This window comes from Oncorhynchus clarkii, chromosome 2 (assembly GCF_045791955.1).
Source record: "Oncorhynchus clarkii lewisi isolate Uvic-CL-2024 chromosome 2, UVic_Ocla_1.0, whole genome shotgun sequence".
Classification (NCBI taxonomy): domain Eukaryota; kingdom Metazoa; phylum Chordata; class Actinopteri; order Salmoniformes; family Salmonidae; genus Oncorhynchus; species Oncorhynchus clarkii.
The window spans coordinates 46,992,756-47,018,790 of record NC_092148.1 but is presented as its reverse complement, the minus strand read 5'-3'; the positions used below and the strand labels follow the sequence as shown (position 1 = coordinate 47,018,790).

Below are 26,035 nucleotides of genomic sequence, written 5' to 3'. Positions count from 1 at the left end.
AATACAGCCTGGAATCAAACCAGGGACTGTAGTGACCCCTCTTGCACCGAGATGCAGTGCCTTAGACCGCTGCGCCACCCAGGAGCCCAATACAATACAAAGAACAGTGGTTCTCAACTGGTCTTGCCTTGGGACCTAAATTGAACCAGGTTGTCTCAATCATGACCCAACATTCACACCGCGAAAAATATTCACCAAAATACAATCTGGAAAACTATTTTAATGCTATATTGATAGTAAATGTAGCAACTCTTTCATTTGTCAATAATAACATTTTGCCTATATTCTTGACGAATAATCAACCAAAATAACGCCGCTAATAGCTATATTGAAAATACTGTGATTGAAAAAAAAAAAGATTAAATTATTCAAAAATGTTAATGCATTATAATTTCTACACACGTTCTACCTGGTTTAAATCCTTTAGGTTCAGACTGAAGTATTTTTTCATTGTAAAAAAAAAAGAGTAATTTATTATTTTCTTTTTTACTCAGACACCCACAACCCATTCAAAACCTTGACCCACCAGTTGAGAATCACTGCCATAGAAGAAGGCCAACCAGGTCTGTGACACTCGCAGACCCAGTGGCTAGAGTGGTGAAACAGAATGTCTGTCTGTCCTTTTGAGTTTTGATGCTGAAACAAAGTAATGTTAGTAATCAGTTATCCCAAATAACCTTTTGTGCTGAATCCACTATGGTGTTTCAGGTGCCAAGTTTATGGTCATATTCTGTGTAGGATCCGATAGGGTTAAATTTGTGCAAGGTGGTGGCGTTTTTTTTGTGAGTGTAGGGTTAGTTGGCAGGCAGAAATCATGTGATCTTCCTTTTCCTATGTTGTGTCACAAAGTATAATGGATTTGTACTCCAGATGGTGGCGGTAATGCAACATTATATTGGATGCCAACCGCCGTTAAACGCCACCGAAGAAGGCTAACAGCTCATCCATTTCTTAAAACAGGAAGTAGGTTCAGTTCACTCAGAGAGGAAGAGGCGAAGCAAGAGGGGTAACTTAGCCCAAAATCTGTCTACTCCGGCATGTGGCGTTTTTCCGCTCACCAAGTGATTAGTTTTTGTATGGAGGTCAATGAGAGTGTCGAATTTGGTTAACAAAAAGTTGAATGGTTTATTTGCTACATGTGGCTTATTTGATATAATCGAAGTTTTGTAATGCGTGTAGGCGTGTACTGCTATACGTAGGACATGTGACATTCCGGCAACTTTGAGAAAAAACACCTCATATCGGAGTTGTGGGTGTTGTTTCATTCACGTTTAGCCCTCTCATTGGCTAGAATGGTCCCATCTGATCTTGCCTCCTCCGTCTGCCTTCCTTTTTTTTGAAGACATTTATTTTCATTGTTAGAGCGGCCACTAGAGTATCTGTTCAATATAATGGATACTTTTTTGGTTCACTCCATAACTGTGTGGATAAATATGTGGTTCTCTGGTAATACAGTTACTATGCATCAAGAAAGTCTCCACTGACATGTAGTCTCTACAAAACAAGAGGTCGTACTGGTGCTTTAGCTTGATGAAACATCCGGCTATGTCTCGACATATCCATATAGAGGCGTCCGGCGATGATGCAGCACGAGTGCCACTTCTCACTAGCCACCTGGAGCTAGCTAGCCTCGACTCGGATGAAGGTACATGCGTAAACTCCACCTGGTAGTCTTGGAACTTTCATGCAGTCTCCCACGTAAACTAGTCCAACCCATGTACTCTTTATTAGCATAAAAATGTAATTATGATGTCAAATTCAACAGGTAGTAAGTAGGTGTACCTGCATTATCAGACGTATGTTTTCCATTAAATGTTTTGAGTAATTTATGATCATACAATTTACAAAGCCATTTATCATGCTTTTTTTTTTTTTTTTTTTACATTTCAGGTGAAGTTATTTTTGAGAGGTGTATTGGAGATAATGCAAATGATGTTCAGAGAAGTACACAAAGAAAACGAACATATGAGGAAGCTGTTGAGGAAGCAGGTAGACTACTGGGATTTTGATGTGTAACACGAGGTGTATTCATTATTATAAACTGGGTTTTTTCTGCCTTTGAGCCCCTGAATGCTTTTTATTAATTGTTACTGTTCTAATTACGTTAGTAACCAGTTTATAATAGTGTAACGACCTTGGGTTTATAAGCGCGGATATCGACTCTGCCCCATGAGCTTGCTTTTGCGGCACAGTCGATAGCGGGCTGGACTTTGGGCTAGAAGGTCGAGGGTTCGAGACCTGCTCTCTGCTGTTTCATTACAATAGCTATAAGGCACCCCACCCCCAAATCTACACACAATACCCCATAAACTGAAATGTATCACATTTACATAAGTATTCATAGTCCTTTAGGTGCCTTTTGGCAAACTCCAAGTGGAGTTATGTGCCTTTTACTGAGGAGATTACTTCTGTCTGGCCACTCTACCATAAAGGCCTGATTGGTGGAGTGCTGCAGAGATGGTTGTCCTTCTGGAACGTTCTCCTGTCTCCACAGAGGAACTCTGGAGCTCTGTCAGATTGACCATCGGGTTCTTGGTCACCTCCCTGACCAAGGCCCTTGTCCCCTGATTGCTCAGTTTGGCCAGGCGGCTAGCTCTAAGAAGAGTCTTGGTGGTTCCAAACTTATTCCATTTAAGAATGATGGAGGCCACTGTTCTTGGGGACCTTTAATGCTACAACAGATTTTTTTTGGTACCATTCCCCAGATCTGTGCCTTGACACAATCCTATCTCAGAGCTCTACGGACAATTCCTTCGACCTTATGGCTTAGTTTTTGCTCTGTCATGTGCTGTCAACTGTGGGACCTTTATATAGACAGTTGTGTTACCACAGGTGGAATCCAATCAAGTTGTAGAAACATCTCAAGGATGACCAACAGAAACAGGATGCACCGGAGTTCAATTTCAAGCCTCGTAGCAAAGGGTTTGAATACTTATGTAAATAAGGTATCTATTTTTTAAAATTAAATATGCAAAAAAAGGGATAATTGTGTGTCTATTGATGAGGAAAACAATTAATTGAATCCATTTCAAAATAGGGCTGTAATGTAACAATGTGGAAAAATGTAAGGGTCTGAATACTTTACAAATGCACTTTATATGGTCAATATCCCATGACTAAGGGCTGTATCGGTTTGCGTTGTGCATAAAAACAGCCCTTAGCTGTGGTATATTACTCATTATAAACTGGGTGGTTTGAGCTCTGAATGCTGATTGGCTGAAAGTGCTGTGTCCTAGCACTCCGCATTGCGTCATGTCTAAGAACAGCCCTTAGCCGTGGTATATTGGCCATATACCACACCCCTGCTCTAATTACGTTGGTTACCAGTTTATAATAGCAATAAGGCACCTCTGGGGTTATACCACACCCCCTCGGGCCTTATTGCTTAAAGTGCAAACCGTAGCAAACATACCTAATTGATCAAGTTCAGGGGTGTATTCATTAGTGCACACCATCATAATTGAAAACGTTTTTCAACTAAAATTAGAGTTTCTGTTAGAGAAATTCAGGTAGGTCCCTCCCTGTTTCCTTCTGTTTGGTTCCGCTTGGTTCATTAGTGAATACACCCCAGGTAGGTCCCTTCCAGTTTCAGCAAGTTTGCTTCTGTTTGGTTCCTAGTGAATACACCACTGATGCCTCAGTCTCAGACTTCCAGACATCACACTGTATTCTCATTAGAAAATTAACAGTATTCCTGTAGTGTCTGGTCTCTGCGCCCCACCTTCAGGTTTTGGTTTGTTCCATGGGCTCCTGTTGGTGGTGTGTGGATGGGCCAATGCCAGTGATGCGGTGGAGATCCTGTGTGTTTCCTTTCTGCTGCCTACGGCCCGCTGTGACCTCCATCTCAGCTCCTCAGACATGGGGTTACTGACGGCCAACATTTTCCTCGGTAAGGAATAGCTTATATGGGTAAATAGTTTATATAATTTCAACTAAAGAATTCAGTCCTCACATTTTAAAGTAGGCCTAAATATCAGTTGACTTGATTACAGATGCTGCTGTATTACTTATATGTAAGTGCAGACTTAACCAGGGTTCTATTAGTGTGATAAGACTCATGCTTAACAACTAAGTCATTCATCATCAATCACGTGAAATTTGGTTTTACATATCAAGTTCAAGGTTTATGAATAGCAACATTGTTTAAGAATTCTGTGCATAAAAATATTTTCTAAATGAGGCCTCTGACTTTTCTATGCTCTGTTTTTGCCCTTTGTCCCCATAGGAATGATGATAGGTGGGTACATGTGGGGTTACCTGGCTGACCAGAGGGGGCGCCAGAAGGTCTTGGTGATGTCCCTGACAGTGAACGGAGTGTTTGGAGCGCTGGCCAGCTTTGCCCCAAGGTTCTGGCTCTTCCTTCTACTACGGTTCATCAGCGGTGTAGGGTAAGCACTCATTACATACCCCTCTGTTTGGACCTAATGAAGATGGTACACAGACGCATACACAAAGACACCAACACGGAAATGTAATGTGAATCATTTTACAAACACTCAAAGTTGCATCTACTCTCTTCATTTAAAGGATTCATTTCAACTTTCACCGGAGTGTCTTTCCAGGGCATAGGCTACTCATATGTTTCCCTCTCACCCTTGCCAACAGACAGTTGTCATTGAAATACCTAGACTCTGCTCAGTTAACACTTTGGAAATCTACTGTGTAGGCACTCTAATTGTGTAGTGGATTCTAACAAGTCTTTTCCATTTGCCTTTTCCAGGGTGGGAGGTTCAATCCCGGTCATCTTCTCCTACTTTTCTGAGTTTCAGCCCCGGCTGAAGAGGGGGGCAATGATAAGTGCTCTGGCCACCTTCTGGATGGCAGGGAATATTCTGGCAGCAGGTGACACCATTACTATACATTGTCTTCTGTTACAGTCAGATGATGTTTGTCCTCGTGTGAAATGTTTGAGGGAGGTAGAGATGATTACTGTTGCATGTGTCTGTAGGCAATGTTTAGGTCCACATGCTCGTTAAAATCATAAAATATAGACCCATGTCCAGTAATATGATTTTTCTGTTTGTGTGTCAATCATTCGTGAGACGTGTACCTAATAGAAATGCATTAATTAACAAATAGTCTAGCTGCACACTTTTGCTCCAATGCAAATGATTTATGGAATGTCACAATATATGATGTTAATGAACATTAGGTAAGCGTCTGGGTGTGTGTTTTCCCTACAGGCCTGGCGTGGTTGGTCATTCCCCGGACCTGGGTCCGCTTTTCTCTGGGTGGGCTGGACTTCCAGAGCTGGAGGCTGTTTGTGGTGCTGTGCTCTGTCCCCAGCCTCACATCGGCACTCATCTTCAGTCTGGCCATGCCTGAGAGCCCCCGGTTCCTCATGGAGGTACACCAGTGCTTACAGGCCACTACAGGCGCCAATAAATGTTTCTGAATAATAGAATAGGACACTTAGCCTCCAACCAAGTTCAACAAGTTAGTTTACGAAATAATATCTTGTTTTTGGTTTGTTTCTTCATTAAACACACTTCTCTTTCTTTGCAAGGCTGGCCGTGAGACAGAAGCCCTACGTGTCTTCTGCAGGATGTTTGCAATAAACCACAGAGGCAGTCTCAAGACCTTCTCGGTATGTACCGTAGTATGTGTACCTTAGTGCAGCGGCTCCCAAACTGTGGGTCGGGGCAGATGTGGGTTCACGCGATTTGACTTTTTTTTTGTTGCCCATAGATACTCATCATTTCATTATTAGTAAATTCCTTAAAATTAGTCACAAGAGTTAGATGTTTTGAATGTTAAATTGTTTTATTATATTTGGTCTGAGTATGTTTTTTCACTGCTCAGAACCGGCACTTTTCTTCTGGGGGCCTTAAGAACCTTTTTGTCAGGGGGAACCATGTGTCGCTTTGTGTCACAGCTCAACCCTTATTGGAGGTTTGCCACTCAAAAGACACGTCAATTGGTGGGTTATGAAGCAAAAGGTTTGAACCCCAAATGTATACAATCACATAACTCTCCAGGTATAACACTTTAATATATAAGATATTGGTTTTGTTAAAATGTTTTACTAAAAAAAAATAAGTGGAGTTCAACATGTGAAAATGAATCATTTCCCTCAAGGACCCCTGGTACATGGGAGTTTCCCATCCTTAAGGAGGTATTGGAGAGGCTGCACAAACCCAGTCACAACTACAATAGACAAATGAATTGCCCTGGCAAGAATACCCTGTGTGAATTCTAAGTAACCTTGCATTACTATTGCCACTATCATCGGAAGATAATTAATCCGCATTGTAACTAGGATAATCAAAATGATCCCGCGGCCCAGTAGGTTTCAGACCTCGCAGAACCGTCCAACAGCAGAACAACTTCAGAGAACCAGACCAGGGAACTGCCTAAGATACAGTAGAATTTAACACTATTTGACGTTGACGCGTCAAATAACACAATTTGAAGCGTCAAATAAGCTTCTTTACCAATCAGGACCTGAATATGACTCCAGGTCACATAATAATTTAACACGTTCATTCATTTTGTACGTAGTTATTACACATTGATTACACTCGTATTTCATGTCACAACGATTCACCGATACGTATGCTACGAGCCATAGATTTTGTCACTGATGATCACATATGCATAAAGGTCGTTTGGAGTCCGCCCAAGTCTCAGGTACTGATGAAAGACGTTCACCCAACTTCTGTTCTTCCGAGGTAAAATTAGCTAGCTAGTTAACAATGGCTGCCCAATTTCTCGAAGATTGTAAATCTACCATCTCTGATTGCACCAGACTGCTGCTCACGGACAGAAGAGATGGACTTCAACCATCAATAGCCAGGTAACGTTAACTTCATGTTAGCTAGCTATCTAACGTAGGTGTTGAGAGTGAGTGGTGTAACGGCTGCAAAAAAAGTAACTACATAATATAACACGTAACGTTACCGAACTACCAACGGCGTTAGCTAGCTAACGTTAGATCTGTCTGCCATTGATATATTAACTGAACTCAATATAGCTAGCTAACATTAATTGTTCGTAATCTAACGTTAATTATGGAATCTATAAAACGTTAACTAGTTACTGCTGTACGGTAACGTTAGCTAGCTAGCGATGTTAAATGAAGATATTTTTTTTTTTAGCTAGTTTGTAGCTTAAGTACGTTAGTTAAAACTGCATTGCCTGTCAATCCACGGTTGTCTTCATATGTCAGAGGCTCAGAGTTGGCACCGTTTAGACAAGAGAACACTTAAGGGGATGTTAACTACATACAGATAAAATGTCACTGGACCCATCGGGTCTGCGGTCTATTTTTCAGGTCATTTGATTGATGAAGAGATGGCCAGCAATATAATTGCTGTTGCAGAGGAGTTCCCACAAGAGGCAAATGACATCCAACAATGGGAACCTTACAAATGTAACAACTTGCCATATTTGTATCATGTTTTGTTGTTGTAAGACATGAGTGGTAAAGGCTGAGATTGTATCATTTTACTTGTACTGTGTTAAGTCTCCTGTGTCAAGTCAATCAATGAAAAAAACATTTGGTTGGTCTATAATGCTGTTCCTAAATTCTATGTGGTGATCTTAGTCTTTTAACCTAAAGTTTTTAGGAGTGTATTTTGTAATTCATTATCTATTGTATTTTTTTTTTACTTCAGTGTCCTATCAAGCACCTTTGGAGGGAGGGCAGTAGCACATCACCAAGGAGCAGCTTGAGTTCCTCATAGATTGTCATATGACCATCAGACAAATGGCAGATGTTCTCAATGTGTTGCAATCTGTGGTCAAGCGGCGCATGAGGTAAGTTATCGTAATTTAATAAAGCAATTGTAACACAAGCGGGAGATCTCTTCATCCTCTCTAGATTCGATCACATTCCTGATTGATGTATCTTTTTGTGTTTTGTATTTAGTCATGTTCAGATTGTCAGGTCATACTTGCTGTTGTCAGACACTTAGCTGGATGCGAGGATCAAAGAGCTGATATCAATTAAAACAGAATGGTGTCACTATAAGAGAGAGAGAGGTTTTGTTAAACAAACGTGTCATGTTTTTTTTAGGTGGAGGATTGTTATCCATGGTGCTGTGGATGGTTACAGCAGACTTGTTGGGTTTCTTAAGGCCTCTGACAATAACAGGAGTGTCAGTCATGGAGTCATTCGAAGCAGCCATCACCAGCTACGGAGTACCATCCCGGGTGAGATAAACACCGGATGGTGAAAACAACCGTATCTGTGCCTTCATGGAGCAGTTCAGGGATGGTGAGAGGGGAAGTCCCCTCAGAGGAAGGTGCACTCACAACCAGAGAATAGAACGGCTGTGGGGGGACATCTGGCATGTAGTCTCCAACGTTTACCATTACCTGTTCACCTTCTTGGAGATGGAGCAGATCATCGACATCAACAATGAGGTGTACCTGTGGGCACTGCACTTTGTGTTCCTGCCACGGGTGAACAGAGATCTTGCTGTGTTTGCCAGTCAGTGGAACCGCCATGGGCTGAGGACTGACCAACGGCAGTCACCTCTGCAGTTGTTCGTCTCGGGTTCCCTGGCAATGCAGAGGGCCAATCTGACAGCAGTAAGGGATTTGTTCGCCCCAAATTCAACCATCAGCTCTCAAGCCACCACCTCTGCTCCTCCAACCACCACCTCTGCTCCTCCAACCACCACCTCTGCTCCTCCAACCACCACCTCTGCTCCTCCAACCACCACCTCTGCTCCTCCAACCACCACCTCTGCTCCTCCAACCACCACCTCTGCTCCTCCAACCACCACCTCTGCTCCTCCAACCACCACCACCTCTGCTCCTCCAACCACCACCTCGGCTCCTCCAACCACCACCTCGGCTCCCCCAACCACTGGCACCGCAGCTCTTTATTGGTCGGAATGGGTGATTGTGCCACAAATCCAGTTCACCATCAGCAACACACAGATGGAACTGTTGCGGACAATAATTCCATTGGAAGGCCCCCTGAGGCAGCCTGGGAGTTGTCTATCTACAGAGGGTTATGGCAGTTGTATCTTCAGCGCCACTCGTTCCTACTCCAACCTGACCTACTACATACTCCCCTACTGGGATGAGGGATTGGACGCTATATCTTCAGCGCCACTCGTTTATTTTTATAATACTATTATACATTTTATAATACTAACATTCCCGCTCTTTCACACACTGTATGATTTGGTCTCTTTAAAGGTACGCTAGATATCTTCAACTCTAAACGGATGAGGACCAGGTGGCCTTAACCTTTGTTAAGTACTTCCCCATTCCAGTACGATTCTGTTTGGTCATATTTGGAGAGAGTCAGGTACTGTTAAGATATACGGCCTATTGTTACTGTATTTTGCTCTATGGCACTTTAGCACAGCATTCCATCTGCTGACACAATATTTGTCTTCCACTCAGTACAACATGACCCAGGAGAGGCCTACTGCAAACACTGGATTGGAACCTTCAGAGCATGCCTGCTGTGGGAGGACAACAGAACATTCTGAATGGACATTATTAAAACAGAACTTACATTTTTGTAATGCCCAATTGGGACTTTTATAAATTGTTCAAATAAATGTGTGGAGAACGCCCTATAGTTAAAAAAATATATAACTATGAAGATAGTGGTTCGCCCCCTTTACATTTTATATAATTGTGATTAACAGGAACCTATTACAGGTTCATAACATAACATTACAGGTTCATAACATAACATTGTTGACACATTGTGACAGCTCAAATTATGTGGTTGAAGATGGACTAGTGCAGGGCTCTTAACCTTGTTCTTGGAGAGCTACTGTCTTGTAGGTTCATGCCTACCCTAATCTAGTGCACCTGATTTTAATAATTACCTGCTTAATGAGGTTAGTTACAACTGAGGTTGGATTGAAAACCTACAGGAGGGTAGCTCTCCAGGAACAGGGTTGGAGAGCCTAGGACTAATGGATTTAGTTTTTAGATCAATGTATTTGAAATTTGCAGTTCCCAGAAGTGGAGCTGTCACTTAATGCAGTGGATGGGAAGCCTTATTTCATGTAGTTCTAATTAAATGATAATGGCTGAAGTTAATTTGTTCTTATTAATGTAGGACATCAAATTATCTGAGTTGGCTGCAGTACTTCAGTCAATATCATCAACGGCTATTGGTTATTAGTGAAGTGTCAGTAAAAAAACTCAACTTTAACACCAAGACAAGCAATATGGATTGTATAATTTAATTTGAATGATCATTAAGTGAACAATAACAGCCAATATGGAAATACAGTGCATTTGGAAAGTTTTCAGACTCCTTTACCGTTTCCACATTTTGTTATATTAGAGCCTTATTCTAAAATGTATTAAACAAATAAAAATGTAGCATCATACCCAAGAAGACTCTATGGTGTACTCGCTGCCAAAGGTGCTTCAACAAAGTACTGAGTAAAGGGTCATAAATGTAATATTTCCTTTTTTTTTTTAAATATACATTTGCAAAAATGTCAACCTGTTTTTGCTTTGTCATTATGGGGTATTGTGTGTAGGGAGGGGGAAATTATTGTATCCATTTTTGAATAAGGCTGTAACGTAATAAAATGTGGAAAAAGTCAAGGGGTCTCAATACGTTCCGAATGCACTGTACAAACAATACAGATAAATGCTTAAATATTGATGTGCAGTTACATTTTCAAACACTCAATTGCTACTGTAATTTAGTGCTTCTAGATACAATTATGTATCGTAAAAATGTTTTTATGCAACACCGAAATGTGGGGAATTCACAATTCCGGAGGTCATGAATTCCCTAAAGGCATTGTAGGTGCTATGAAGAGGGAGCCTTAGTGTCACAGCACACGTGTTTGCCTCTGGGTACGTTTTCTTCTGCTGCCCAGCAAGATACCCTCGTGCTGTGTGGAGGAATTCGATGGTCGTGGTGTCCTCAAACCCAAGGGGTGGCACCACCGTTACCCCAGTAGCAAACTCCAACACCATCGCCACTGTTAAAGGACATTCTTCATCTGAGGAGTACACAGTAAAACATTTAAAATACATATTTAAATCATAAAATGGAATAATATGCAGTTACCGATAAACTTGAACAATGTACTAATTTTACCTTGCACCTCATCCAGCCAGTTGAACCAATGGCAGATGGTGTCATTCGCCAAACACCGCCGGTTGCCGCCAGGTATGGAATAGGTTACTTTAAAACAGCGCGGAAGCTGTCCGGGTGGTTCCCCAATGCTTCGGGCAGCTCAAGAGAGTTGAGACGATATTTGAACCTGTTATGGTTTAGAGACCGTATGTATATTTAAAATAAGTGTTAAGGACAATATAGTGATGTGTATTGATTTAGGGGGATGGACTGATTAAAACTACTTATGTTAGAGGTAATGACAAGTACTTCACAGATTTATGACAGAGTTTACTTACTCCTCCAAGGCCACCTGCATGCCCCCTTGGACAAATTGTTGAGCTACCAAAACAACCACACCATCTCTGTCCTCCATTGTCTTGACAACAATCCTTTTTTTTGTAGGGGAACGAGCCTCCTTCTGTCTGTCTTAAAAGCCTCTACATTTGAATTCATCTGGGGGAATGTTTCCACCAAAACCTTCGAGAATCTTCTTTCCTCCTGGTCATAGGGCACCTTGATCTGCCTCACAGGATACTCTAAAGATACTGAGATATGGAAACATTATTTAAATCTAATAAAAACAAGTATCCTAATATAAAACGGAAATAGTCCATGATCTTTAAAATCAATAAAATAACCTACAATAAGTATGTTGAATCACAAGATAGTTTCACACCTAGCTTACTTACAAAGCAAGCACTGTGCATCGCACTGTGTCCTCATGTACTACATGGATAATGTAGTGGGAAAATGTACCTATCCTGTTCAGCTGCCGGATGTTAGGGTCAGCGAACAGGCAAACCCTCATAATTATCAACCTGCTTCTCCCGGTTTGCTGCCTTTGGACTCCAGCATTATTCCGTCTCCTGAACGATTGAAATCTGACATACTCGCGCATCCCACGGTAGCTGTTGCAATCATTAGCAAGCTAACGTTACTAGGTAGTTGTGCCGGTTAATGTTGACTTTTGCCAGGTATTACTTAACCTACCAGAATGAATCCTACATTTGAACCACCCGATCCTCCTGGGATGGTTGTAAAGGTGGTTGTACTTGGCTGGCAAAACTTAAAAAGCGATCTCTCATGTTTTCAAGGTTCGACATGACTTAGTCGTTTGTTGGTGATGATGAATGAGAAGTTTTTCATATAGTGATTGGCCAACATTTGCATATAGTTTACATATTGTTATTTGACGCGTCAAATAGTGTTATTTAACGTGTATATTTTTGGCTGTTTAAAGAAACCATTGAAAACCGAACCAGTGTCTCCTGTCACATGTTCTTTGACTACAATCAGGATGAGGAACCATAAAACGTCAAGTTCTAAAATCCCGAACTTCCCATTACGTGAATACAACTCAATACAATATTTTGCAATCTAAATATGTGACAATTCAAATATATATATTTTTAAGTATAACATTTTAACAACTTCATTTTAAGTACTTAATTAATTTAACATTGATGCTGGTCTTTAAAAAACAATGGCTATATGAATGTACAAAGCCATCGATCACGTGACACTATTCATTCCTATGGCAAGCTTTCAGGCCCGTGCACACTCTTGTCACGGAATGGATGTACAGCCAGATCTGGGTTCAAATACATGATTTTTATATCACATATCAGTTTAGGATTAGGTATGATTCATATTGTGAACCCTGCTCAATATACAGTACATGTCTTGGAGGGACCAGGGGTGTCAAATGTGGTTCATGGGCCATTTTTGTCCCCTTTTTAAATATATATTTTTTATTTTTAAATGTGGCCTTTACTTGTGCTCCCTCTTTTCAGTAATGGCCCCAATGGAAAAATGATAAGTGTATAGTGGTTGCTTCTCCAGTCAAGCAGTAAATATCTCTAAACCAATCCATTCTTCCTGAACACGTCTCCATCTTTCTGTAAATAAATACAGCCCATCACATGGAGCACGGTATGTAAAAGTAGAGGGAAATTGGCACTCATGACCTTTCTGATCGGCCCCTCTTCACAGTAATGGCAAAACACACTTGCAAGTTAGACAGACATACAGTATGTTTTAGCTTCCCATATCCCTGTACTAAAAGCTGCCCAATTCTGTTGATATCATATTTTCAAAACCCTTTGTTTTGGCCTCGATTAACTGCATATACTGTATTAGCTCATATACCAGAGGTGATCAACCTCGGGTCTCTATTCAATCTGTATCTCTGAAGTGTTACAGATAGCGAGATAGAAATGTGAAAGGTAATTTCCAATTGAGCCAATATATGCAGTGTTTACGATGAATGCAGTCTCCGCTAACCCGGGAACATTGCCTTTAAATTTAAATAGCGCTGTAACGCTGAACTTCCGTGATACAGATTGAATACGGCCCTTAACGTTTCAGTGTGGTTGTAGGCTTTTGCTCCAGCCCAGCAGTAAACATACTTCTACTAATCATAGTCTTTCTCCATTAGTAGAATTAGATATGTTGATGATGCTACTACTTTTCACTTGATATGTTAAATATGGTGTGTTCTGTATCGTTTACAGATTTGTGGGCTGCATATCCCTTCTGAGAAGAAAGAGAGGGAGACTAGGAGAGGTGGAACACACACTCGGCGCTTTGTCAACCTCCTCAAACAGGTAACACCATGCATACATGTACACATGCACACAGACATAGGAGACCGGCACATACACAAATACACTCTCATAATGTTTTTTTTTTCCTTCAAGACTGGAGCACCCTCCGATGGGATATCACAGCTTCAAAACTAACAGATGTGCTGAAGGAAATGTTGTACTGTACTTTATGCTGCGTCTCAGATCCCCTATATACATGTATGCTGTTGGCTTTTACATTCAGGTTTTTCTTTATCACATGAGGTTCAGCCCAAAGTCAAATACAAACCCAGTATGTGAATATTCCAATAACACATTGTATGTAGGACATGTATGTAGGACATGTTTAAATCAATGTTGCTTGTGTTGCAGTGCCTGGCACCAATAAGACAGCTGTTTGTTGGAGAGTTGGCCTCTAGAAGTGTATGTCTGGTCATCATATTCTACTGCATCTCATTTGGGTGGGTCTCAGTTCTCCTTAATACAATCTGTCTGTCTTCAGCTGTCCTTGTTGTATGTACGGATGACATTTTTGACACAAATATATAAACATTGACAGCTCATATTTCTGGGGGTAGTTATCCTATGTCCTAACCCCTTTGTGTGTGTGTGTGTGTGTGTATAGATACTATGGGCTGTGGATGTGGTTCCCAGAGCTTTTCAAGAGAGCAGAGGATGGAGGCTCACCCTGTGCCAATGTGTCTCGCTTACAAAGCCATGACAACCAAAGCTGCTACCCAGTCAAAACGGCAGGTGTGTACAAAACACGAGAGTAATGCACTTCTCAATAAAATGCTCACTCCTGTCAGATTTACAGAAAAAGGTTATGTGTAAACAGCAGCTATGTATGTTATATAAATCTGTGGGCACCAGTTTCTCTTTAATGATGAAATATTGTGCTATCTATAACATTGTGCAAAGTTTGTTATTCAAGTAAAAAAAAGTATATTTCATGGCACTTTACTGGCACAATAATTTTTTTGAAAACTAAGTTTGTGTGTTGGACTGCTTCCTTTCGCAGTATACATGGAGGGCTTTGTCACTGCAGCCTCAAACCTACCAGGGAACATCTTCACCGTTCTCCTAATGGACGTCATTGGAGGAAAGGCCCTGCTTTGTGAGTTGTTTTCCCCTCCCTTCTTAAAAGACAGTAGGGCATAACTAAAAATGCATTTAGTTAATAGAAGTTTCAGTGACATTGTGGCTCAATCAGAATAATTTTGCAGCATTGGGAATGGTGTCATAAAATGGCCATTTGCAGACGCTTTGATCTAAAGCCTCTCACAGTTAACCCATGTTTGTGGTCTATGCAGGAATCAAGTCAAAGTTGCTAGCCTAGAATCACATTCCAACCAAAGCCATCTTGGCATGGATTCTATTCCCTGTGTGTGTCCGTCTGGTTTTTTCAAGTATGTACTGTGCTCTCTGTCCCAGGTTGCAGCCTATTGTTGTCCAGTGTGAGTGTGTTCCTCATCTACGAGGTGAAGACGAAAGCACAGAGTCTGCTCATATCCTGTGTTTTTAGTGGAGTGTCTGTGGTGGCCTGGAATTCCTTGGACGTGTTGGGCACTGAGCTCTACCCCACCCAGCTACGGTAACTGCATACACCATCATAATAGCCTGGTCCTAGATCTGTTTGTGTTGCTTTCCCACTCCTATGTACTAGAACGCTTCATGCTAATTCATGCTGCTGCTGTAGCTTTTCACGAGAGTGCAGCATTGTGCGTATAGCTTGTTGTTGACCAATCATAAGTCATCAAAGCGGCATTAGGCTAAAGTCACAGAGCCTCACTCCGTGTTTGGAAAAAGTTAGGCGATATCTAACCAATGGAAGATGGAATCAAAAGTTAAAGAAGGATAGGCTACAGCAACCAAGAGCCAACAGGTAGGCAGGCTGCTACTTAATATTCGGAATGGCGTTGTTGTCATTTGTAACTAGGATGAGGAAGCGCATGCGCTGCAGCCTCAGTTAGCCTGCTAGCTAACGTTAGCTAGCTTAACTAGCTTCTCCCGGTTTGATGCAGTCCAAGACAGATACTACGTAATCATATTTGATGATAAATAACCTAGCTATGTCAGCTATTAGTCTACTAAGTCGGCTTGGTTGGTTGCTGTCTCTTTCTCCCTACTCCCCATGTCACTTGCTCACAGTACAGCTCCTCCCCCTCCTGCTGGAGCGACACCCCTCTCGCTTTCAGCTCCTTTTTAGCTTAAAAAAATAACTTTTCTGCTGCTTCCCTCACTCGGATCAGACAGGCTCTGGATCCGACCAGATATATACAGTCGTGGCCAAACATTTTGAGAATGTCACAAATATTAATTTTCACAAAGTCTGCTGCCTCAGTTTGTATGATGGCAATTTGCATATCTTCCAGAATGTTATGAAGAGTGATCAGATGAATTGCAATTAATTGCAAAGTCCCCCTTTGCCATGCAAATGAACTGAATCCCAAAAAATAATTTCCACTGCATTTCAGCGCTGCCACAAAAGGACCAGCTGACATCATGTCAGTGATTCTCTCGTTAACAAAGGTGTGAATGTTGACGAGGACAAGGCTGGAGATCACTCTGTCATGCTGATTGAGTTCGAATAACAGACTGGAAGCTTCAAAAGGAGGGTGGTGCTTGGAATCATTGTTCTTCCTCTGTCATCCACGGTTACCTGCAAGGAAACATGTGCAGTCATCATTGCTTTGCACAAAAAGGGCTTCACATGCAAGGATATTGATGCCAGTAAGATTGCACTTAAATCAACCATTTATCGGATCATCAAGAACTTCAAGGAGAGCGGTTCAATTGTTGTGAAGGCTTCAGGGCGCCCAAGAAAGTCCAGCAAACGCCAGGACCATCTTTTAAAGTTGATTCAGCTGCGGGATCGGGGCACCACCAGTACAGAGCTTGCTCAGGAATGGCAGCAGGCAGGTGTGAGTGCATCTGCACGCACAGTGAGGCCAAGACTTTTGGAGGATGGCCTGGTGTCAAGAAGGGCAGCAAAGAAGCCACTTCTCTCCAGGAAAAACATCAGGTACAGACTGATATTCTGCAAAAGGTACAGGGATTGGACTGCTGAGGACTGGGGTAAAGTCATTTTTTCTGATGAATCCCCTTTCTGATTGTTTTGGTCATCCGGAAAAAGCTTGTCCGGAGAAGACATGGTGAGCGCTACCATCAGTCCTGTGTCATGCCAACAGTAAAGCATCCTGAGATCATTCATGTGTGGGGTTGCTTCTCAGCCAAGGGAGTGGGCTCACTCACAATTTTGCCTTAGAACACAGCCATGAATAAAGAATGGTACCAACACATCCTCTGAGAGCAACTTCTCCCAACCATCCAGGAACAGTTTGGTGACGAGCAATGCCTTTGCCAGCATGATGGAGCACCTTGCCATAAGGGATAACTAAGTGGCTCGGGGAACAAAACATCGATATTTTGGGTCCATGGCCAGGAAACTCCACAGACCTTAATCCCATTGAGAACTTGTGGTCAATCCTCAAGAGGTGGGTGGACAAACAAAAACCCACAAATTCTAACAAACTCCAAGCATTGATTATGCAAGAATGGGCTGCCATCAGTCAGGATGTGGCCCAGAAGTTAATTGACAGCATGCCAGGGCGGATTGCAGAGGTCTTGAAAGAGAAGGGTCAACACTGCAAATATTGACTCTTAGCATCAACGTCACGTAATTGTCAATAAAAGCCTTTGATACTTATGAAATGCTTGAAATTATACTTCAGTATTCCATAGTAACATCTGACAAAAATATCTAAAGACTGAGGTAGCAGACTTTGTGAAAACTAATATTTGTGTCATTCTCAAAACGTTTGGCCACGACTGTACATAACGGGTCTAGTTGTCCTGGGGTCCGTTCAGAACGGGTCTCTATATTTCAAAAAATTATTATTATTATTTATGCATATTGGGTCCAGGTGGGAAGCCCCAGGTCCACTTTAGAACGGGTTCTATTGGTCTTCTATTGTCACGACAGGTCCAAGATCTGTTTCTGCTATCTTGCCAACTCCTATGACATGTAATGGCACCAAGCTTCCATACAGCCTTCTTTTAAACAATTTCCCGGCAAAGGCTCTTTGCCAGGCTGATCGTCTTGTCTCTCCCACTGTGCTCACTGTCAATCTTGATTTATTTTAGGTCCTCCGCTCTGGGCTTCTTCACAGGAATAGGCAGAGTGGCAGCCATCATGGGTAACATAGTCTTTGGCCAGCTGGTGGATACCAACTGTGCGATACCAGTTCTACTTGTGTCTGCTTTGCTGCTGACAGGGGGGATCACTGCCTTGCGCCTTCCACGCACTAAACAGGCAGAGCTCACCTGAGGCCTCTGTGAAATGAAGTCCAGAAGACACACTTTTTTTCCCTGCTCATAGTCCTCGCCAAGGGTTATTCCCTGAATCTAGTCTACCTAGAGATGCCTTTTTCCTATCATGACCAAAGATTGACGTAGAAAAGATTTTATAAAACGGATGTTGTGAAATGCTGGATTGCACAAGTGCACTTTGAGAAACCGTGTACCTTAATGGTTTCTCAATGATTAACAAGTCATTGACCAGAGCTAATACAGTGATCTACAAAAGTATGGGGACAGTGACACATTTTTTTGTTGTGTAAGTAGTCAAAAGTTGAGTATTTGATCACATATTCCTAGCATGCAATAATTACATCAAGCTTCTGAATCTACAAAGTTGTTGGATGCATTTGCTGTTTTGGTGGTTTCATTCCTATTGGTCACAAAATAATCAATGGTAAATAATGTATTGTCATTTTGGATGAACTTTTATTGTGAATAAGAATATGTTTCTAAACACTTCTACATTAAATGTGAATTAGTGTTGGCATGGTATACCGGTACCACAGTAATATCACGGTACCAAAACATCATGATACCAACATTTATAGATTATCGTTTCATATAATACTATCACATTTTTCAGTCCTACCGATCTAAGGCACCGGCGCCTTTTATAAAATGTGTATCAAGTCAGTTTTGTTTATAAATTCTGTAAAAAAATAAATAAATGCAATTAGTCTCTTGTATGCGCTGGTCCAATAATGTCCACTTAACTTTCATGCCATATCACGTGTAGTAGCTGTAATCTGCCAGCCCATCCCATTCCAGCCATCACTCACCTGTTTCAAAGATTTTACTGAGTTACAGTTCATAAAAGGAAATCAGTCAATTGAAAAATGAATTGGGCCCTAATCTATGGATTTCACATGACTGGGAATACAGATATACATCGATTGGTCACAGATACCTTTAAAAGTAGGAGCGTGGAACAGAAAACCAGTCAGTATCTGGTGTGACCACCATTTGCCTCATGCAGCACGACATCTCCTTTGCATAGAGTTTATCAGGCTGATGATTGTGGCCTGTGGAATGTTGTCCCACTCCTCTTCAATGGCTGTGTGAAGTTGCTGGATATTGGCGGGAACTGGAACATACTGTCGTACACGTTGATCCAGAGCATCCCAAACATGCTCAATGGGTGACTATCTCTGGTGAGTATGCAAGCCATGGAAGAACTGACATTTTCAGCTTCCAGGAATTGTGTACAGATCCTTGTGACATGGGGCCATGCGTTATCATGCAACATGAGGTGATGGCGGTGGATGAATGGCACGACAATGGGCCTCAGTCTCCTCACAGTATCTGTGCATTCACTTTGCCATCGATAAAATGCAATTGTGCTCGTTGTCCGTAGCTTATGTCTACCGATACCATAACCCCACCGCCACCATGGGGCACTCTGTTCACAACGTTGACATCAGCAAACCGCTCGCCCACATGACCCCATACACGTGGTGTAAACAAATTTGTGCCGCACATTTTTGAGAAATACGCTTTTTGTGCATATGGAACATTTTTGGGATCTTTTTTTCAGCTCACGAAACATGGGACCAACACTTTACATGTTGCGTTTATATTTCTTTCCCCGATTAATTTCACAAACCATGTCGCGGGTCATTTTAAACTAATCCCAGGACGCTTATTATTGTTTTGATAACAAACAATGTTGTTCAGATTTGATTGGCACAGGAAAAAAGGCCTGGTATCGTTGGTATCATCCACATGAATGTAGAAATATATTATGTCCTTATTTACAATAAAAGTGACTCCAAAATGACATTAATTTCTATTAAGCACAAAATAATCTGAAACACAAACAAAACAAACAGCAAATGCATCCAACAAGTTTAGAGTGACAAACTTGATGTAGTCATTGTGTGCTAGGAATATGGGACCAAATACTAAACTTTTGACTATAATACACCATAAGTGAATTTGTCCCAATATTTTTGGTCCCCTAAAATGGGGGGACTATGTACAAAAAGTGCTGTAGTTTCTAAATGGTTCGCCCAAAACCGATGAAAATACCCTCAAATTAAAGTTGACAGTCTGCTCTTTAACATCAGTTTAACATAGTTGAATTTAAAATAAAGTGCTGTGTAAGTGTTGGTGCTCACTGTGTATCCGATATTAATAAATCAGTGATTCATGGCTTCATTAATTCATTGCTTGAGTCTGGGCACTTAAAAGGAGAACTTTGGGTCTTTTTTTCATTAGTCCACTGTTGATACAATCACAACATGTTTTGAATGTTAGCAGTCACGTTTAAAAGATATTGGATTTCAAGAAGCCAAGTGTTACCAGCCACATCACAAAACGCATCATCATCATGATGTGGCCGGTGATACTTTGCTTGAACTTGACTGCTGACATGCAAAACATTTTGGGACTGTATCAACTGTTGATTATTGGGGAAAATACCAAAATATAGTTTGTGTGGAGTTCCCCTCAAGTGACAATCAAGATAGTGTGGCCCACAACGTTTTTGTCAAATTGCTAAGCAAATCCAATGTATAGGTAATTGCTTTGAGTTTACTTAATTGGATCCAAAGATTTATCACCATCTGTAAAGATGGGTTGCCACTGCTTATAGTCCATGTTGTAACGCACCTTGCATCGAAACCCAGATATGGTGCAGAGCGTTTGATTGTGTTGCTTGGGGGCAATGAGACCCCCAGCTCCGCTTAAACCATTGACAACTACTTACCGTTTAAGGGATTGCTCTTCAAGAGCACAGTCAGAACTACAAATGTCAGATTATTCCATGTAAAACAATTGTGCACATTTAGCTCTATCATCAGTGTTAAAGTAACTGTAGGCTTTTCATGCTCAGTAAACATTGATCATGTCATTTGAATTGCATATACTCGATGGTAGTGATGGGTTCTGATTTCTTAACTGTTGGAATCATGAAATATACTTATTCATTTCACTGAGGGAGAGAGGGTAATGTATAACGTTTACATTATGTCAGAATATGTTATTGTTAGCCATCAGGGATCCTATGGGAGGAGAAGAGACAGTGTGGTACCAGTCACCATAACAGCCGTGAGTTGGATGAAGTGAGGAAGAATATATATATATATATATATATATATATATATATATATATATATATATATATATATACACACACACACACACACACACACACATACATACATACATACGTACATACACACAACTAATCTTCTGGATAGCAACAGAGGTGTATTGGCTGTTCAGATGTGTAAGGGGCTCAGCATAGGAGAAAAGGGTTAAATATCTGTGCTTGTGAGAATCTATTATTTGTTTGTTCAGCTGTTCGATCCTTTGGGGTGAATAAACTTGGTTGGAGCTTTTATAGTGTCCGTCGATTTCTTACTCTGATTTCTAGAACCTAACAGTAGCCTCAATATATATCAATATTGGCCACTATTAATTGGATATTTGAGTGATATAAAAGTGAACTATACCTGACAAGTATGAGTGGTTTTGGTTAATTTCCCATCCTGTCAAGCAGCAAAAGGGCGCAATTGCCGGCGATGTAATTAATAAACTAAACTAAAAAAAAATACTGTGTTAGCTGATAATGTTTACTTTGCAAGCTACCGGTAGAAACGTTGTACAATTGGCTAAACATAGTTATAAGTAGACCTAATGTACTTTTTTTCTCCAACGTAGGCATACAGTATCTAATGAAGTTGGCTCCCCTTTCCCCCATTTAGTTTTTAAGTGTTTAAACACAATTTGCTGCTGACAGACATAGGTAGGCTGTTGATTGGACCATGTCAAATTGTCTAGCTAGCTAATAACAGATCACCTCAATATGGCTAGTTGACAAGCTAACTTTCAGGGGATAGACTTGACGGCTATATTTGTATGGAGGACCAAACCTGCCGTAATTAGAAATAAATGTATAAATCTATCAATACACACATAAATAGATAAATACATGAATTAATAAATTCATATACAGTAAATGCGTACAGATATAATTATTGAAGTCATTCTTAAATCAACAAACTACATCATACATAAAAACCCATTCTAAAATGTTTTTTAAAAATTATTGTTATTTCTTACATTGGTATCCCAGGTTTCATTACATACAGTCGGGAGGAACTACGGAATATTTTTGGCCTCCAAACTCGTCATCAAGCTCAAGACCCTGGGTCTCGTCCCCGCCCTGTGCAACTAGGTACGAGACTTCCTGACGGGCCACCCCCAGGTGGTGAGGGTAGGTAACAACATCTCCACCCCGCTGATCCTCAACACTGGGGCCCCACAGGGTGCGTTCTGAGCCCTCTCCTGTACTCTCTGTTCACCCACAACTGCGTGGCCATGCACACCTCCAACTGAATCATCAAGTTTGCGGACGACACTACAGTGGTAGGCTTGATTACCAACAACGACGAGACGGCGTACAGGGAGGAGGTGAGGGCCCTCCGAGTGTGGTGTCAGGAAAATAACCTCACGCTCTATGTCAACAAAACAAAGGAGATGATCGTGAACTTCAGGAAACAGCAGAGGGAGCACCCCCCTATCCACACCGACGGGACAGTAGTGGAGAGGGTAGAAAGTTTTAAGTTCCTCGGCGTACACATCACAGACAAACTGAATTGGTCCACCCACACAGACAGCGTGGTGAAGAAGGCGCAGCAGCGCCTTTACAACCTCAGGAGGCTGAAGAAATTTGGCTTGTCACCAACAGCACTCAAACTTCTACAGATGCACAATCGAGAGCATCCTGTCGGGCTGTATCACTGCCTGGTACGGCAACTGCTCCGCCCACAACCGTAAGGCTCTCCAGAGGGTAGTGAGGTCTGCACAACACATCACTGGGGGCAAACTACCTGCCCTCCAGGACACCTAACACCACCCGATGTCACAGGAAGGCCATAAAGATCATCAAGGACAACAACCACCCGAGCCACTGCCTGTTCACCCGATATCATCCAGAAGGCGAGGTCAGTACAGGTGCATCAAAGCAGGGACCGAAAGACTGAAAAACAGCTTCTATCTCAAGGCCACTAACATTGAGTGGCTGCTGCCAAAATACCGACTCAAATCCAGCCACTTTAATAATGGAAAATTGATGTAAAAAATGTATCACTAGCCACTTTAAACAATGCCACTTTTATGTTTACATACCCTACATTACTCATCTCATATGTATATACTCTACTCGATACCATCTACTGCATCTTGCCTTTGCCGTTCTGTACCACCCCTCATTCATATATTTGTATGTACATATTCTTTATCCCTTTACACTTGTGTGTATAAGGTAGTTGTTGTGGGAATGTTAGGTTACTCGTTGGTTATTACTGCATTGTCAGAACTAGAGGCACAAGCAATAAATCATTATCTACTATTATTCTGACATTTCACATTCTTAAAATAAAAGTGGTGATCCAAACTGACCTAAAACTGGGAATTTTTACTCAGATTAAAATGTCAGGAATTGTGAAAAACTGAGTTTAAATGTATTTGGGTAAGGTGTATGTAAACTTCCGACTTCAACTGTATATCCCAGACAAGACTTTAGAATGGGACAAGTGAATACAAGTCAGTGACTGTAGCCCTTTGTATGAATTTGTTGCTGTACCCCCAATACGGCCCTGGCTTCCGGTACCACTGAAGGCTACAGTATTCAGTCAGGCAGCTTGAAGAAGATGTGTGACCACCCAGGCCCATGTCACAGCATGCAGTGGCCTGTTGGGGAGATTACAATACATGCATGATGCACCTTTCATCACCAAAGCCATGTTAGTGTTTACTGCACATGCTGCTGAACAGTTCAACTCCTTAGTTTGTGTCATTGATATGGAAATTCACCCACAATGTTCAGTTCATAAGCATTGACTATAATACCTCTAGGGCAGGGGTGGGCAACCCTAGTCCTGGAGTGCCGCAGGCACTTCATGCTTTTGATTTAACAAACCTGGAAACCAGGTGTGTTGAATTCAGGCAATTTTTTATTTAACTAGGTCAGTCAGTTAACAATTTCTTATTTGCAGTGATGGCCTACCAAAAGGCCTCCTGCCGGGACGGTGCTGGGATAAACATTATATATATATACACACACATACATACATACATACATACATATACATACATGCATACACACCACGACGAGACACCACAAAACTACATAAAGAGACATAAAACAACATAGCATGGCAGCAACATGACAACATGGAGGCAGCAGCACAAAACATGGTACAAACATTATTGGGCACGACCACAGCACAAAGGGCAAGACGGTAGAGACAACACATCACGCACGCTAAGCAGCCACAACTGTCAATAAGAGTGTACATGATTGAGTCTTTTAATTAAGAGATTGAGATTTTTTTTTTTTTTTTTAAACTGTCCAGTGGGCGTATTTTTGGAACTCGTTGAAGTCGCTAGCCGCATCGAACTGACAAGAGGAGTGAGGCCTAAGAGGGTTTTATGAATAAGCATCAACCAGTGGGTCTTGCGAAGGGTATACAGAGATGACCAGTTCACAGAGTGCAGTGATGTGTCCTATAAAGGAGCATCGGTGGCAAATATGATGGCCGAATGGTAAAGAACATCAAGCTGCACTAGAGCACCCTTACCTGCCGATCCATAAATTACGTCTCCGCAATCAAGCATGGGTAGGATGGTCATCTGAATCAGGGTTAGTTTGGCAGCTGGTGTGAAAGAGGGGCAATCACTGAACCGATGAATCAGCTGTTTGTCAGGGGTTCAGTACATAAAAACGTAATAGAACATTCAATTGAACGGAAACTGTTGTGCTATTCAACCAGTTTAAAAACGGGGAGGGTAGGGGGTTCAAAATGCACCGCTGCCCTTTTAAATACGTCACTCATTGCTTCAAGACACACTCCGGTACACACTCCGGTACACCCACCGAACCAAGCAAGCGTAGCTCAAAGTATGTTCAAGAACGTACAATAATGTTTTGGGGAAATGTGTCGTTCAGTACAAGGTGTTCCGCAACCTAGCAAACATTTAAGCGAACTGAACGCACCCCTGGTGTGGCGTCTTGTTGGACAAAATTCGTCAGTACTTTAGGTTTACGAGTGTTTCAACAATGCATCGTAAAAATAATGTCCGAAGATGTCACACCAGTTTCCCAAAACACACATTGCACTCGTTACAAAGTTACATTTAACTGTGTCGTTACAGGAGCTGTACCGTGCTGAAAATTATTCCAGAATATAAACTAAAGAGCTTGCAGTAGCTCTTTAATGATTTATGGCATTTCAAAGTAATGTAATGAAACAGCAGGGAGCAGGTCTCGAACCCTCGACCTTCGAGCCCGAGCGCTAATTGAATGTGCCGCAAAAGCATGCTCGTGCGGCAGGATCGATTTCCGCGTTTATAAACCCAGGGTCGTTACAGTAATCTGTTGTACACAATACCGTTTTCTCATCATAAGAATACATTTTGTGTAGCCTATTATAAAGTATGTGTTTGTATTGTTTGCCTGTTATGTATTCTGTGTTTTGAATTTCTTCAGTTTGTGTGAAAAAAAAGTTGCTATAGAAAATATCAAAGTCACCTAAAAATAGGATATGTTGACAATAGCAGCTAGTGTAACCGATGTGAAAGTTATACTGTTACATTGATGCCGTGACCCAGATCACTGGTTGCAGAGGAAAAGGAGGTCAAAAGGGGGGTGAGTGTAACCGATGTGAAATGGCTAGCTAGTTAGCGGTGGTGCGCTCTAATAGCGTTTCAATCACCCTGGTTTGAGCCCGGCAAGGGGACAGACGAAAGTTATTGCTAGCTAGCACACATACAGTGCAGATAAATTCTTCACATTCATCTGATCACAGACCAACATGGCTGACTTTTGGATTATCACAAGGGTGGATGCCATTCTAGTATTGTAATTCATAATTCTATGGCATTAACCATCCTTCAGACATCAATATGCTGCAGCAGCTGTAGAAAGTTGATAACAATGAGACTTAGTATTCATGGATTGCACCTCTCACTAACATTCTGTAAAACTGGCGGGAACTTGGTTTATGCAAGATAGTCAAAC

The 26,035-nt window shown here is 41.5% G+C and overlaps 2 protein-coding genes across 4 annotated transcripts; both read left to right on the top strand.

Annotated features, from left to right (window-relative positions):
- The first annotated feature begins 946 nt into the window (after positions 1-946).
- LOC139368497 (synaptic vesicle glycoprotein 2) lies at positions 947-21,098 on the top strand. 3 transcript variants are annotated; one of them, XM_071107476.1, is made up of 14 exons: positions 953-1,006; positions 1,456-1,645; positions 1,891-1,989; positions 3,728-3,889; positions 4,226-4,388; positions 4,721-4,842; positions 5,184-5,347; positions 5,507-5,587; positions 13,576-13,668; positions 14,020-14,108; positions 14,273-14,400; positions 14,669-14,764; positions 15,082-15,241; positions 17,794-21,098. In XM_071107476.1, the coding sequence occupies exons 2-14, from the start codon at positions 1,531-1,533 to the stop codon at positions 17,975-17,977; spliced, it is 1,656 nt and encodes a 551-aa protein (XP_070963577.1). In that variant the 5' UTR covers positions 953-1,006; positions 1,456-1,530; the 3' UTR covers positions 17,978-21,098. The 3 variants fall into 3 exon arrangements, 2 of the variants coding, with proteins under 2 accessions (XP_070963568.1, XP_070963577.1); XR_011626970.1 differs by having other exon boundaries at positions 972-1,645; positions 17,794-18,342; positions 19,856-21,098; XM_071107467.1 differs by having other exon boundaries at positions 947-1,645.
- Positions 8,034-9,496, top strand: LOC139368507 (UV excision repair protein RAD23 homolog). Its single transcript, XM_071107494.1, has 2 exons — positions 8,034-9,265; positions 9,364-9,496. Exon 1 carries the CDS (start codon positions 8,200-8,202, stop codon positions 9,160-9,162), a length of 963 nt encoding a protein of 320 aa, XP_070963595.1. The 5' UTR covers positions 8,034-8,199; the 3' UTR covers positions 9,163-9,265; positions 9,364-9,496.
- Positions 21,099-26,035: the final 4,937 nt, after the last annotated feature.

Coding starts and splice junctions, on each gene's coding strand:
- LOC139368507 (XM_071107494.1), top strand. CDS start 8,200: ATGGAGCAGTTCAGGGATGGTGAGAGGGGAAGTCCCCTCAGAGGAAGG.
- LOC139368497 (XM_071107467.1), top strand. CDS start 1,531: ATGAAACATCCGGCTATGTCTCGACATATCCATATAGAGGCGTCCGGC. Junction 4,843..5,183: donor AGGGAATATTCTGGCAGCAG/GTGACACCATTA, acceptor TTTTCCCTACAG/GCCTGGCGTGGTTGGTCATT. Junction 5,588..13,575: donor GCAGTCTCAAGACCTTCTCG/GTATGTACCGTA, acceptor TATCGTTTACAG/ATTTGTGGGCTGCATATCCC.